The following is a 16,411-nucleotide window of genomic DNA, read 5'->3' as shown; positions in this document are numbered from 1 at the left end:
TTTTAAGATGGTCAATAACATATGGTCTTAGCCTTGGGCGTAAACGGGTCTTCAGTGTTCCTGTTCTCGCTGCCTCAGGAGGGAGGCAAGAGTGCCACGTGGGTGAGTGTTGTATTGGGGGCTTGGCATCAGTTTGGAGGGCACACCCAGGGGAGGAGTGCTGAAGAGGCCCTGAGCAGGGGCAGTGGCTCCCTGCCAGCAGAGTGCTGGCACCTGGACAAGTGGAGAGGCTCCAGCTAGGCAAGGCTGGTGGGGATGCTCGGGGCTTCCCAGGCAAGCAGTTTCTCGCTGTCTGTGTGCTTGTGCACCTGTTCTCAGTGCAGTCTGTACAACTTCGAGATGTTTAGCCAGCAGCTGCAACCCTACCCGATCATAATCCCCAACCACGGGGAGCACATTTCACCTTCCGTTCCACAATAGGTCCTCAGCAACAGCTTGTTCAGTGTCACATCCTCAAAGTCGCCCATTTGGTTTTGGGATGCTGGCTCTGCTTTGCACAAAGGACCTGTGAGCACGAGTAATTCGGCTATAAGAGGGACCATGAACTCCTCAGCAGATCAGGGGCCAGGGCTGCCCATTGTCCTCAACACCCTCTCTCCTGCAGCCACATGGGCAGCTCTGTGCTGGCTCGCCAGGTGTCCTGACATTGCTGTGAACTATGTTCCTTGCTAACACTCTAATGCAAGTTACAGGACATTTTCCCCATAGGGACAGATCAGCTAACACCAGTAGCACTCCCTGTTTCTAATTGCTGCATTGGTGCAGAGGTAGCCTTACCCCTAAATGCTCTGAGGGGATTGGAGCAGAGGGAACCCTAGTCCATCATTTTGCATAAGAGTGCTCCCAGCACTGCCACTCACAAGGCATTCAGGGTAGACACAGCATGTGGAATACTGTTATTACTATTACATATATATTATTACTATTACTGCAAAACAAACAACACACCCCAGTTATATGAAGAGTGCTTATTAAGTTCTAATTCTAACTGCTGTACAAGTGTCTCATCTAACTTCCCCTTCCCCTGCAATGAGGTTAGCTACTATTATCATCATTTTACAAATGAAATAAAAAGTGGACCCAAAGAGGATACATAATTCTGTAGTCCTGTAAGTACGGGGAGAAGTACCGATTGAATCTCTAGCCTGTGCTTAACTCCTCCCAGAGAAGAAAATATGACATAAGAATTTCTGGGGTGTCCATCACATGAGAAGTTATGTTTCTACCATAACAAATGCCTGACCCCAGAGCCAGGCATGGTGGATGATGCCTGCAATCCCATCACTTTGGGAGGCCAAGGCAGGAGGATCGCTTGAGCCCAGGAGTTTGAGACCAGCCTGTGCAACATAGAGAGATCCCATATCTGAAAAAATAAAAATAAAAAAATTAGCCAAGCATAGTGTAGGCCCACCTACTTGTGAGGCTGAGGCTAGAGGATCATGATCACTTGAGCTTAGGAGTTTGAGGTTGGGACGAGCTCTGATCATTCTACTGGACTCCAGCCTAGGAGACAAGAGTCAGACTCCCATCTCAAAAAAACAAAACAAACCACCCCCAAGAAACGAATGCCTAAACCTCAACATAAACTGAGCTTTATACGTGAGGATTTTTGAAAAACATCTTGTTTGTTATAACCTGTTTTGTATATGAAAAATCTATTTAATGTGCATAAAGTATAAATAGAATATTCCTAATAAAATGAGACATAGACGATGTTATGCATGGTGACCTGCGACCAAGATCAGTAGGCAGCGTGGAGTGGGAGACAGCATTAGAGTGAGAAGGCATGCTCAGATTGGCTTTTAGAATGATGTTCCCAGAGGGGCCGCTTAGGGAGAAAGTGGAGAGAGACAAGGAGGGTGGAGGACTGTTGTGAGAGGTTGGGAAATGATGAACTGTGTACTCAAGGAAAGGAGCGCAGATCCCAAGGCAGAGTCAGTGGGTCATGATGATGGCATGGATAAACTGGGTGTTGCGGGTTGAGGCTGTGACTCGGTTTCCAGCTTGTGCATCTGGATGTTGTTGGCTGAAGGGGAGAGGTTGACCTCCAAAGGGGACAGCTTGTGGCTGAATTCAGTATAAGGAGGCAGGTCAGCTCTCAGCAGCCATCTAAATAAGCATATCCCAGAAGTGGGGAGTGTGCTGTTTGTGGCATCAAGAAGATTTCAGTGGCGCTCTGATACACTCTTAAGAATTTAACAATTTCACATTGATTTTTATGGTTAACATTTATTTATGAGGTTTTCTATTAGATGCACGTATTTAAATAAGACGAGGGAGACTGATTTAAAGAAAAACATGTGGCCAAAATCATGATGGCAGTGACTGAATGGTGGAGATACGTTTGGAAAAGCTGTGCTCCCCTGTTTTAGCAGAACATGTGCCCCAGCTTCCTGGCAGTCTCCTCAGAACCCTTTTTTCTTGCCTGTGTGTCTTGCAGATCCGGTGCATGGCCCACAGAACGTGGAAATTGTGGACATCCGAGCCCGGCAGCTGACCCTGCAGTGGGAACCCTTCGGCTACGCCGTGACCCGCTGCCACAGCTACAACCTCACCGTGCAGTACCAGTATGTGTTCAACCAGCAGCAGTACGAGGCTGAGGAGGTCATCCAGACCTCCTCCCACTACACCCTGCGAGGCCTGCGCCCCTTCATGACCATCCGGCTGCGACTCCTGCTGTCCAACCCCGAGGGCCGAATGGAGAGTGAGGAGCTGGTGGTCCAGACTGAGGAAGACGGTAAGCAAGGGAGGAGAGCTTACCTGGGAAGGGAGATGTTGAATCTGCTCACCGGGCCATGCCAGTCAATTAGGAGGCTTTCGTTTTCCCTACATTGTTAATTCCCTCACACACACCTTTCTTTTCCAAGGTCTTCAATGAAGGATGATGTAAGCTGTGCATTGCACACCTCCAGGAGGCGCTTCTCCATCACAGTGACTGCCATAGACATGCACTCAGCTTTGGCCCTTTTGTACCCCCATTCCTCTTCTCACTTTATACAGTGTATTAGAATATTCTTGCATTGCTATAAAGAAATGCCGGAGACCCGGTAATTTATAAAGAAAGGAGATTTAATTGGCTCACAGTTCTGCAGGCTGTACAGAAATCATAGCACTGACATAGCTTGGCTTCTGAGGAGGCTGAGGAGCTTTTACTGATGGTGGAAAATGAAGTAGGAGCAGGCACACGACGTGGCGCAAACAGGCACAAGAGAGAGATTGATGGTGCGGTGTCACACACTTTTAGACAACCAGATCTGCGGGGAATTCACTCACTGTCACGAAGGCAGCACCAAGCCGTGAGGGATCCAGGTCTGTGATCCGATCACACATCCAGCATTGAAGATTACAATTCAACATGAGATTTGGGAGGGGACAGATACCCAACTGTATCCACCAGCTTCTCTGTCCAAGGCTTGACTGCACTGATGCCTCTGGAAAGAGAAAACATGCAACACATTGTTTAAACATGTTGAATTTGGAAGTCAGACAGTGCTGAATTATGTAAGAATTAAAAAGCTTAGCTTACACATTGGATGCACCCAGAATTGAATATTCACTTGGCTGTATGACAGTCATGTCAAACTCAAGGTATTTGAAAATGAACTAATCTCCAATTCTGTACTGGCTTTCCCTGTGGTCCTCATCTCACTGAACTGCACTCAGTAACTCAAGAGAGAGATGTAAAAGTCAGCTTAGGAGCCTCCATGTCTCCCTCCCCACCTCACCCCACCTCCATACCCCACAAGTTTCTAGTAAGTGTGCTTCTACAGTTTATCTTCCTCATAACTTGAGACTCCAAGAATCTAGAGCCACTACTGCTAGAACATATAACTTTTCCTGCCTCTCTGTCCTTCCCCATGCCATGTCTCCTGCTTGGGATGACTTCTCCTCCATGTTTACAAGGAAACCTCTATTGATCTTTCAAGTCTTTGCTCAAATGTTACTTCCTCCAGGAAGCATTCCTTGACTGCCTCAGATTGACTTGGATGTTTCTTCCCAGGCTCACCATAGTTACCTTAGTGATAGGCTAGAATTAGCCAATTCGAGGACTTAACGTACCTAGGAAATACTTCCTTATGACCATATTTCAGTTTCCCCTCCAGCCATGCTGCCTCTTACCTTGTGGCATGGCTTTAGATAGTTCCCCAGAATCAGACTCAGATGAAGCTTCATGCATAGGTGACTGATTAAGAAAGTTTTCCAAGGGGAGACTGAGAGGGGAGTAAGGGAAGTGGGACAAGGAAGGGGGAAAAAGCCAAGGTGCAACTTCTGGCCAAGTCCAGCAAAAAGTGACTGCAACCTGAGCCTTCACTGTTCAGGGTGGGCCATACATCACAGATGTCCTAAGTTAGGCAAGGAAGCTGCCAGCCAACGGTTAGGGGCTGGGATCGGGAGGAGAGATTCGGAAGTAAAATTTCAGGAACTTTTGTCTCTCTGCACATGTAGGCAAAGGATAGAGGTGCACAAAAATGGTACAGAACGATCTGAAAGGGTCTAGCCAGAGCACTGTCATTGTCACCTGCATAAAGAAAATACCCCTATTGGCCAGGCGCAGTGTCTCACACCTGTAATCCCAGCACTTTGGGAGGCCGAGGCGGGCGGATCACCTGAGGTTGGGAGTTCAAGACCAGCCTGACCAACATGGGTAAACCTCATCTCTACTTAAAATACAAAACTAGCCAGGCATGGTGGTGTATTCCTGTAATCCAAGCTACTCTGGAGGATGAGGCAGGAGAATCGCTTGAACCTGGGAAGCAGAGGTTGCAGTGAACTGAGATCCCATCATTGTACTCCAGCCTGGGCAACAAGAGTGAAACTCGGTCTCAAAAAAAAAAAAAAAGACCCCGCTTGACTCAGTTTAGCCTTCAAACTTGAAGATAGGACTTCTACCATGGCAATTCTGTCTTGTACATTTTTAAAAAATTTCTGTGTGTGTGTGTGTGTGTGAGAGTGTGTGTGTGCATGTGTGAGTGTGTGTGTGTGTGTTGCTGGGATTCAATAGGATCTAATACTCTTGTTTTTATATAAGCAAGTTCTAAATACCTCAGAGTTATGACCCTGAATAGAACCCAGATTCACATTCTCAGCTGTAAAATCTCATGGAAAGATAAGGGAAATAGTACCAGCCTCTTCTCACTCTGCCCCTAATTCTCACTTCCACCAAATCCCATCCTAGAGCTGGAAGTTTTACACAGTCTACCTTCATGATCCATTCCTCCCTTAAACCCTTCCAGTTCATCCTCATTGCAGACCCCACACACTGGACTTTGGGGTCATCCTTAGAGTAGACTGTGTAAAACTTCCAATTCTAGAAGATTTCCCTAGATCTGACTTTATTGTTTCAGAAATGTGTAGCCCCTCCCACCAACAGGTAGAATTGTGCACTGTCAGACAAAGTACACTCTGGAGCCAAGCAGGCCTGGGACAAGTCATTTAACCTCTTAGTGCCTTGGTTTCCTCATCTATAAGATGGAATTAATTAAAATACCTATCTTATAGTTTCTTGTGCACATTAAGTGGGATAATATATAAAGAGATTGGACATTGATCGAATAAGTCATAGTATTTCCATCAACACAATGTAATACCATAGAGTCATAAAAAATAATGAGGAAATTCTGTAGTAACTGATATGAAGCGATTTCCAGGATATACTGAGTGAACAAAAATACAAGATGCAAAGTATATCAATTATACTACCTTTTATATAAGAAAGGAGAGATGGGCTAGGCATGGTGGCTCATGCTTGTAATCCCAGCACTTTGGGAGGCCAAGGTGGGCAGATCACAAAGTCAGGAGTTTAAGACCAGCCTGACCAACTTGGTGAAACTCCTTTTTTACTAAAAATAAAAAAATTAGCCAGGTGTGGTGGTGCATGCCTGTAATCTCAACTATTCAGGAGGCTGATGCAGGAGAATTGTTTGAACCTGGGAAGTGGAGGTTGCAGTGAGCTGATATTGTGCCATTGCCCTCCAGTCTGGGCAACAGAATGAGACTCCATCTCAAAAAAAAAAAAAAAAAGAGAAGAGAGGGATGGATCATGAAAGCTTCTATTATCTACTAGCATAAATAATACTATAGTAAATAGCCTTGTGCATATGTTGTTTGGTACTTATGGCAACATATCTTTAGGATAAATTCCTAAAAGTGGGATTGCAAGAGTCAGAGAGTAAGTGCTTATGGAGTTTTGTTAGCTGTTGAGAGGTACTCTTCCATAGAAGTTGTACGATTTTGCATTTTCACTAGCAATATAGATTCATTTAATCTTAACATCAAATGTGAAGGAGAAAAGAGCATTGTTTTTCCTATTTTACAAATAAGGAAATGTAGGATCCCATATAATAATTATATATAACATAATTGATTATAATTAATAACAATATATACTATAATTAATATAATTGATATTTAATACAATTAATTACAAATAAAACATTTTATTTAACATCATCCTTTTTAAAAAGCTCATGTACTTTAATTGTAAGGAAGACTGACATATCTCAGGAATGAGTACCTTTATTAAGTGTACATTTCTAATGAGCCGATCATCGGGTTTCTCAGGTCACAGTAAACTTGAAGGAGGCTGCATGTTGCTAAGGATGAGTACATCTGTAGTAACAAGATGTGGCACATAAAACCCGGAGAAGGGAAAAGTGAGGGGAAAAGCAGAAAAAGCAATAGCAACAAGGCGGTAAGTAAAGCATTCCAGGGTCATTTTGTGTAAGGGTAAAAGCCGTTCACACCTTAGTGAGTCCTGAAGCCATCCCTTTATTAGAGCTCAGTACATTTGAGATGTTTACAAAGATGATCTCGAGATATTATAAAGGGTAAAGAGAAATGCAGTTATGTTTTTCGGATGCCCACTATGAGCGAGGCATTGTGCTGATACTCTCCATTATTACAGTCAATTCTCAAACACTGTGATGTAGATGCTATTGATACAGTTGTGCAGAAGAAGAATAAATAGATTTCAAAATCTTACCTGAAGGGCCTTCCGTGACCACCTGATATATAATTCTATTCCTGGCCAAAATCTCTACCATTCTTTTCTGCTTTATTTCTCTCTACTTCATGCTGTATATTGATTACTTTATTATCTCTCTATAAGGGATATCAGCTTAATGAGAATAGAAACTTTGTTTTGTTTTGTTCACTCTGCTAATCCATAGTATGGGCTCATTAACTGTTGTTGAGTGAATAGATGGATGAATGAATGACTATCCCACATCAAATTCCATACCCTTTTCATGATACCACAGTGTCCCATTTATGGGTATTGTTGGTGAAGTTGGGGATATGTATGCCGTACGTTAGCTATATTCAAAGCTAACTCAAACTAACTTGCATCTCTTCCCACCTCCAGGTTCAGTAGTACCACATTCCTTGCTTCAAATCAACCGTAGTGTAAATATTTACACCATGGAAATTGGCAAATTTTTGTTTCTGTTTTTCCCTGAAGAGCAAATTGTGAATCATTTAGTAGCATATCACTGCATAGTTCAATTAAAAGGCTATAGTTAATGACTTAAGTTGTAAAGATTTATCTGGAACAAATACATTTTCTCCAACACAACTAAGAAATATAAGACTAAAATTATCTAAATCTCTCTTATTAAGTTTGTTCCAAGCCTCTTTATAATGAATGAAAAAGCAAATAAGGCAACTGAAGTGCAGAGACCAAAAAAAATGAACCTAGGCAAGAAAAGTAGCAAGAGAAACTGTTGAATTGGGCAGGGCTCTCCGCTTTTATATATGCTACCTTGGAATTTCTCATATCTACCCGCAAAGTTCACTATTGTAAACCTGTTTTCAGATGTGGAAATAGAGTAGGGAAGGGAGGGGAGGAGAGGGGAGAAGAGGAGAGGAGAGGAGAGGAGAGGAGAGGAGAGGACTTCTCTTGATAACACTTTGTCCTCCTTTATGTTGAAATGAAAATTTTCCTTAAATTACCACCTGACTTTAAGGCACAAGAAAACATCTGGTTTAATTACAGTGAATTTACATGAACCCACTGACAAGAAGCACAGTTAAAATTAGCAATTTTAGTGTGCTTTTTTTTTTAAGAGAATGAAATTATAAAGTAATTAACCTTTGTTGTAGAACTCTGTCAAAAGGATGGAAAGTTCCATGCTGTTGGATAGAAGAAGAAATGAAATTGTGGAAAGGGAAAGTGTGGCTTCATTAAAGAATTACAAAGAATAAAGAATGGAAAAGCGACACAGAATTAGAAGATAAGACAAAAAAGGAATTTTTTTCTTTTTTTGCCAAGATGTCTCTTTACAATGAGAGAGAGAGAGAGAGAGACCTAGTTTAATCAAAGGAAAGTAAGTCTATCTCATGTAAAGGACATCTTGACTATGGAATGGCAATGTGGTGGGTGGGAAGAACCTCTTACTTGGGCTGAGACGCCCTGATTTTGCTGCTAAAAGATGCTATGACTGCCTTTCAGCCTTCTGGACCCACAGATCTATCAGGTGACAGAAGAAAGGGGTGATTTGGAAAATGCTTTGGAAACAGAAGCATCTGAGCTATATCCAGTCTTCATCCACGACTTTGCTATGCACTTTGCTATGCAACTTTGGTTAAAGGACTTGCATTCTGTACACTTTAGTGCCCCATCTGTAAAATGCCTCTCTACAGAGGCTGTAGTACATGAAAGTCTGTATGTAAAGCCCTTAACTTACTCTCTGCCAAGAGTTTTGCTAAGTGGTGTGTGGCTAACATCAGACATCATAGGCAGCTTTTTATCAGGGTGTTTAGGAAAAACAGAATGGGAGATGTATGCAAAATTTCTATTTGCCCTGGGCAAAAGTCCACTTTTAAATAACCTCTAACCCCTCTGTAATCTCATTTTCAAACATTTTACTCTGACCACATCTCTTCTCTCTTCAATTTATTCCCTCTAGTACTGTAGCTCCAAAAATTCAGCCCCACTAGAGTTGCTACTCGTTGGTTGCCCTTATTCCCTTCTCTACCCAGATGATCCTTGGCTGATCATTCCAGTTACTGCCCTGCATACTCCCCCAACACCTCAGCCTCATTCTCATTTCCAGGTATTCACAACCCTACCTCCGTCTGATTTCCTGCCTGTGCTATGTCTTCCCTTCCACAGCTGCTGCACGCTACTGTGCTAACCACTGTCACTTGGAAGCCAGAAGCACTACGGGAGCTGGTTTTTAAAGTCAACTGGTAATAAGGTCTTTCCCTGCCCCATTCATCCCTCTAGTCTCCCAGAGAGTATTTCTCCCATCTTCAGACCCTTAGCACATCCACCTGTTGTCACTTCCACAAATGACCTTGTTACCTAGTGGACTGAGAAACTGAAACCGTTCAAAGAAGTTCCCTCCAACTCTCATTGCCCACATGTTGCCCAAATTGACCTCCCCCTCACCTCCGTGTTTCTATGGATGAACCATTCCTTTTCTAAATAAAGGTCAGTTTCTCTACTTAATGCACCAAATACTACTTACTACTTTTTTTTAACTCAATGTCATGACTCCAGCAATTGTCCCCTTTCCACCCTACCTCAAAATTTCCCTTTGTAACTGGTTATATTCTCCCATCTTTAAAAAGACAAAAAACACAAACACCCAGCTCTGTCTTCTCCTCAGCTATTATTCCATCCCCTCTATATGCATCCATTCTTTCTATTTGTTCTTGAATCCTCTCAACCAAAGTTACTTAGATCCCTGCCATTCCACCAAAACACTTCTTTCAAGATCACCTGTGACCTTCACATCACGAGATCCAATAGTCATTACTCAGAGAGTCAGATCTTCTTATTTAACCAATTGGCAATATTTGACACAGCTGGTTGTTAAATCCTTAAAACGCTTTTTGTACTTTGCTTCCAATTCATCAAACACTTCTAGATTTCCTCCTTCTTCAGTGGCTTCTTCTTTGTTTTTGTTTTAAAGATAGGGTTACACTGTCTCCCAGACTAGAGGGCAGTGGTATGATCAGCTCACTGTAACCTCTGACTCCTGGGCTCAAATGACCTTCTCACTTCACCCTCTCCAGTAGCTAGGACACATGAGATAGGCACATATAGGCATGCATCATCACATATAGGTATGTGCCAGCATGCTCAGCTTATTTATTTATTTTTATTTTTACTTTTCTGTAGAGACAGGGTCTCATTGTGTTGCCCAAGGTGATCTCAGACTCCCAGCCTCAAGCTGTCCTCCCATCTCAGCCTCTGAAAATGTTGGAATTGGCTGGTTCTTTTTAAACAGCGTTTATTAGTCCATTTTCATACTGCTATAAATAACTGCTTAAAACTGGGCAATTTATAAAGGAAAGAGGTTTAATTGACTCAGAGTTAAGCATGGCTGGGAGGCCTCAGGAAATTTACAATCATGGCAGAAGGTGAAGGGGAAGCAAGGCACTTTCTTCACAAGCAGCAGAAAGGAGAATGAACGCAGGAGAAACTACCAAACACTTACAAAACCATCAGATCTCCTGAGAGCTCACTCGCTATCATGAAAACAGCATGGGAGAAACCACCGTTGTGATTTAATTACCTCCACCTGATCCTCCCTTGACATGGAGGAATTATGGGGATTACAATTCAAGATGAGATTTTGGGTGGGGACACAGCCAAAATCCCAACCTTATTGGGCCAATTCTTGGAACTTTTTCTCATTCATCTCCATACCAGGGGCTGGCCAGATCTTAAAGGATAGGCTTTATCCACAAGGGGATTTGTAGCAGCTACTCAAGGCTGCCATTGTAGCAGGAAAACAGCCAGAGACAATGGATAAACAAATGGGTGCAGCAGTGTTCCAATACAAATTTATTTACAAAAACAGGCAGCTGGTTGGATTCAAACCAAGAGCCGTAGTTTGCTGACCCTGGATCCACATTCATTTCCCTAATTATTTCTTCCAGTCTCCTGGCTTTAGAATCCATCCATATGTTAATAATGTTCCCAATTGATACCTCCAGGCCAGACCTCTCCCCAGTCCTCCAGAGTCATTTATCCATCTGTCTCCTCAACCTCTCCACCTAGATTACTAATCAGCCCATGGAATTAAACACATTCCAAACTGAGCCCCTGATCATCCCTCAACTTGTTCTTCCCACTGTCTTCACCATCTTAATTAATGGCATCTCTGTTTTATTAGTGGCTCAAGCCAAAAACCTTGACTCCTCACTTTTGTCAGAACGGGCTTAAACATCTTCAAAGAAAACCTCTTCTGGCTGGGCATGGTGGCTCACCCCTATAATCCCAGCACTTTGGGAGGCCAAGGTGGGTGGATTGGCTGAGCCTTGGAGTTCAAGACCAACCTGGGCAGCATGATGAAATCTCATCTTTACACACACACATGCACACACACACACACACACTGGGTGTGGTGATGTGTGCCTGTGATCTCAGCTGCTCAGGAGGCTGAAGTGGGAGGATTGCTTGAAGGCAGAAGGTCGAGGCCCCAGTGAGCCATGATTGCACCACCCCACTCCAGCCTGGGTGATAGAGCAAGACCTTGTCTCAAAAAAAGAAAAAGAAAACCTCTTCAACTTTTATTGCCTTTGATTAAGATTCCTTGGCTTTGTACAGAGTAGCAGCCCTGCTGCTCCCCACATCCGAGCCACTAACATATTCTCCTGGTTTATCCTGTAATATATATCAAGACCTTGACCATTTCTCACAGTCTCTACTGCTACCTCTTAGGTCCAAACCCCTCTACTCTACAACTGAGATTATTCCAGCAGCCTCTAAATCATCTTTGTAGTTTCATCCCGCCTCCTGCGTTCTCTTCTCAACACAGCAACCAAAATGATCTTGTTAAATCACAAAGCAAATCATATCACTTCCTCTGCTCCCAACCCTCTGATGTTTTCTCATGTCACTGAGATTAAAAACCCAAAGCCTTGCAGTGGTTCACACACCCAAGGTGAGCAGAATTCCCACTTCTGTTTGCCTCTCGGTCATCTCTTGCTACTTGTGCTTCACTATGCAAATTCAGTCATCATTCTCTTCAAATATTTCAGGGGCATCCCTGCCTCAGGGCCTCTGTATTTGCTATCCTTTTTGGGTAGAGTAATCTTCTGCCAAATAAGCAGGGCGGTTCCTTCAGCTTCTTCAAGGCTTTATTCCAATGTCACTTCTCAGCAAGCTCTTCTCAGACCATTCTATTAAAAACTGGAAGCTGCCTACACCACTCTCTTTGTCCCTTTCCCAGCCTTGGGTGTCTCCTTAGTAATTACCATCTGACATACTGTGTATTTCATTATACGTCTTATTATCTGTCTTCTCCTACTAGAATGCATTCCACAGAGACAAGAATGTTTCCTTACATTTTGCTTGCTGCTACTTCCCAAGCACTTAGAGGGACAGTGCCAGGTAGATAAATAAGCAAACAATAAATACATTATTGAATGAATGAATTCTGAGTCTGCAGAGAAAAAAATAGATTTGAAGATTATTTACCATAGAAATCAGAAGAAGATTGTACAAAGTCCAGTAAGCTATGAGAAGATATAGCTTCTACGATTAGCAATATAACATCATTGAGAAAGAGCAAATTGAGGTAAGGACACCACTGGATATAGCAACAATCCTAATTGTCTCTGCAAAAAATCAAATTAGTGATCTCCAGGCTACCCTAGAGCTGTTCGCAGAGAGTGCAATGAGGCCACGGGGAGGATCAAACATAGATAGTGTTTACTTTGTGCCAGACACCTAGCCAAGCACTTTGTGTTTATTAACATACCGAATCCCCAGGACAACCTATGAAGTAGGTAGTATTTTTATTCTTATTTTGAAGTAAGGAAAGTGAAACACAGAGACGTTAAGCAATTTGGCCAAGGTAATACAGCAAATAGGTGGAGAGTACAGGGCGTAAACCCAGGCATTCAGGCTCCAACCCATGATCTTTGTTAAACTCCACAATACTGCCTTTTAGGTCTCAGTTATGGAAATAAGAGTTTTGATTAGAAATGGCAATTTGATCACTCTTCTTAAACTACCATCCTAAAGAAATATAGAGAAAAATACCTTTGTACCTGCCCTGAGAACTACAAGAGGATGCCATGAATGCTCGTGAAAGAATTAATGCAAGACATCATGAGGGAGGGAGTCCCACATGGAAAAAAGATGATGAAGCTGAGACTGCCTAGACAGAAAACCCCTTAGGGATCTGGAGGAAAAGACTTCCAAGTCTATCTGCATGAGTACCTCCAACTTTGACCAACCAGTGCTAAAAACAGCAGTGCACCTTGGAGCTGGCGGATGGGAGTAGGGAATGGAGAGAGATGAATGCCCTGGTCATCTTTATTTGCTAGTCCATGATGCAGAGAGCAAGAGTTCCCACTCCAAGCCTACATTCAGGACATATGGCAAATAAGAAAACAGGGCTTCAATGGAAGGATATCATTGTATAGAAACAATTACAGGAAGGAGCAGTGTCTCTGGTAACTAAATTCAGGCTGCTCCTCAAAACACTTAAAAAGCCCTCTCTCCATGGAGAATCTTCCTGCTGCCTAATTATTTCTCTTCCTCAACTGTTCCTCATATCACTGCCCCACAGGTCACAGACCCCTTATCCAGCCAAGTAATACATGAATATATCTAATTATTTCCTTTCCCTATGAGTTGGAAATATTTAAAACAAGGGCTTACATAGTAACTGGCAGAATGACCTACTAAACCGGGCCATCACATACCACTTCTTAGAAGGTTGCATAAGAAAAGGTTGCTGGAACTAAAACAGATTTACAAGAAAAAAAATAATAAGCCCACTCAAAAGTGGGCAAAGGATATTAACAGACACTTTACAAAAGAAGACATACATGAGGCCAACAAACATATGAAAAAATGCTAATTATCACTGGTCATTAGAGAAATGCAAATCAAAACTACATTGAGTTAGAATGGCATTCATTAAAAAATCTGGAGACAACAGATGCTGGAGAGGATGTGGAGAAATAGGAACGCTTTTACACTGTTGGTGGGAGTGTAAATTAGTTCAACCATTGTGGAAGACAGTGTGGCGATTCCTCAAGGACCTAGAAATAGAAATTCCATTTGACCCAGCAATCCCATTACTGAGTATATATCCAAAGGATTATAAATCGTTCTACTATAAGGACACATGCACACGAATGTTCATTGCAGCACAGTTTACAATAGCAAAGACCTGGAACCAACCCAAATGCCCATCGATGATAGATTGGACAGGGAAAATGTGGCACATATACACCATGGAATACTATGCAGCCATGAAAATTGATGAGTTCTTGTCCTTTGCAGGGACGTGGATGAACCTGGAAACCATCATTCTCAGCAAACTGACACAAGAACAGAAAAGCAAACACCACATGTTCTCACTCATAGGTGGGTGTTGAACAGTGAGAGCACATGGACACAGGGAGGGGAGCATCACACACTGGGGTCTGTAGGGGAGAAATAGGGGAGGGACAGTGGTGGGTGCGGAGTTGGGGAGAGATAGCATGGGGAGAAATGCCAGATATAAGTGATGGGGAGGAAGGCAGCAAATCACACTGCCATGTATGTACCTATGCACCAATCTTGCATGTTCTTCACATGTACCCCAAAACCTAAAATGCAATAAAACAAAAGAAAGAAAAGGTTGCTGGACAGAGTTTTAAAAATGCTTTCATTCTTATTAAAAAGAACAAATCTGATAATACAAAGCAAACACCCCCTAAGAATTGAAGCAAGAAACAAGATTTTTAAAAACAAAACAAAAAGACTAATACACATACTCAGTAAGAATGTCTAAATAAATGCTGGGATAGAACATGTTCATGGAATGGAAGTTGACATTGTATAGGTATTAGTTCTCCGAGTTTGGCCTTTGTGAAATAGTTTAGCACTATTTACTATACTTACTTTATTTGATGATAAACTCTATTGTGTTTAGAGATGTATGCTTAAGGAGTGAAAATGATAAAGAAAAGCAAGTTCATAGTATGAAGTTCAGTACTGAAAAATTAATGAGATGTTTGTTTTATGCATTTGTGTGTAGTTCACAATAAACAGGATAAAATGTGATAGTGTATATAATCTTATACCAATAAATGTAAAATTTAGGTGATATGGCAAAATATTAATTTAAAAACTTGACTCAAGGAAAAACAATTCTATATAGTTTTACAACAAATAAGGAAATAGAATCAGTAATTTAAACTTTTGCAACAAAGTACACATCAGTCCCAGGTGACTTCATAAGTACAATTAGTCAAACATTGAAAGAGTTTGTAATCCCAATCTTACACACTTTATGAGACAGGAAAAAGAAGAAGCACTTCCCCCTTCAATTTATGACAAGACTGTAGCCTTGATATCAAAAGCAGAAGAGCTTATTAGGAGAAAAAAAGATGCAAATACCCTAAACAAAATATTAGTAAACAGTCCAAAACTGTATAAATATGCAAAAAAATAGTTTAAGAAATTAGTGTTGGTCTAACTTAAGTAAATCTGTTTGTTTAATTTGCTACAGTAACATACTAAAAGAGGGGAAACACATATCATTACTACAGTAGATAAAGAAAAAGCAGCAGTTAATGCTCAGCATGATTTAAAAAACAAAATATTCTTGTATGCTGGAATAAAAATGACCCCCTCGATGTGATAAAGATAGCTAAAAACCTACAAACACCATACTCAAAGATGAAACTATCATCATTATCTTTAAAATTGGAGACAGACATATCATCATTTCTATTAAAGACTGTATTGGTAGTATAGTTGAAGATAAGAAAATAAAAGATTAGAATTGAACAAAACCGTTATTAACTATACATGCTACAATTATCTACGTAGATAATCCAAAGAAATCTGCACACAAATTACTAGAATTAATATAAGAATATAGCATGTTTGCCAAGACATTAACATTAAAAAGTCAATTGCATTTCTATTAAGCTAACAAATATGTGGTATTTTCTTTTTTTAAATATATATTTTTATATTGCATTTTTCTGGGGTACATGTAAAGAATATGCAGGATTGTTGCATAGGTACATACATGGCAATGTGATTTGCTGCCTCCATCCCCATTACCTATATCTGGCATTTCTCCCCATGTTATCCCTCCCCAACTCCCTACCCCCTACTGTCCCTCCCAATAGACCCCAGGGTGTGATGCTCCCCTCCCTGTGTCCATGTGTTTTCATTGTTCAACACCCGCCTTTGAGTGAGAACATGTGGTGCTTGATTCTCTGTTCCTGTATCAGTTTGCTGAGAATGATGGTTTCCAGGTTCATCCATGTCCCTGCAAAGGATACAAACTCATCATTTTTTATGGCTGCATAGTATTCCATGGTGTATATGTGCCACATTTTCCCTGTCCAGTCTATCATCAATAGGCATTTGGGTTGGTTCCAAGTCCTTGCTATTGTAAACAGTGCTGCAATGAACATACGTGTGCATATATCTTTATAA

General features: G+C 41.7%; 1 protein-coding gene across 12 annotated transcripts in view; it reads left to right on the top strand.

Annotated features, from left to right (window-relative positions):
- PTPRT (protein tyrosine phosphatase receptor type T) overlaps window positions 1–16,411 on the top strand; it is an 832,297-nt gene that overhangs the window by 413,569 nt on the left and 402,317 nt on the right. For all 12 annotated transcript variants that reach the window (XM_064382448.1, XM_064382446.1, XM_064382451.1 and 9 more), the window contains exon 7: window positions 2,441–2,737. In XM_064382448.1, the coding sequence (XP_064238518.1) occupies window positions 2,441–2,737 (297 nt within the window). The remainder of the gene's footprint in view (window positions 1–2,440; window positions 2,738–16,411) is intronic.

This window comes from Aotus nancymaae, unplaced genomic scaffold (assembly GCF_030222135.1).
Source record: "Aotus nancymaae isolate 86718 unplaced genomic scaffold, 86718_ANA_hifiasm-v0.15.2.pri h1tg000029l, whole genome shotgun sequence".
NCBI lineage: Eukaryota > Metazoa > Chordata > Mammalia > Primates > Aotidae > Aotus > Aotus nancymaae.
The sequence above is the reverse complement of the archived record's forward strand: the minus strand, read 5'-3'. Positions and strand labels throughout refer to the sequence as shown.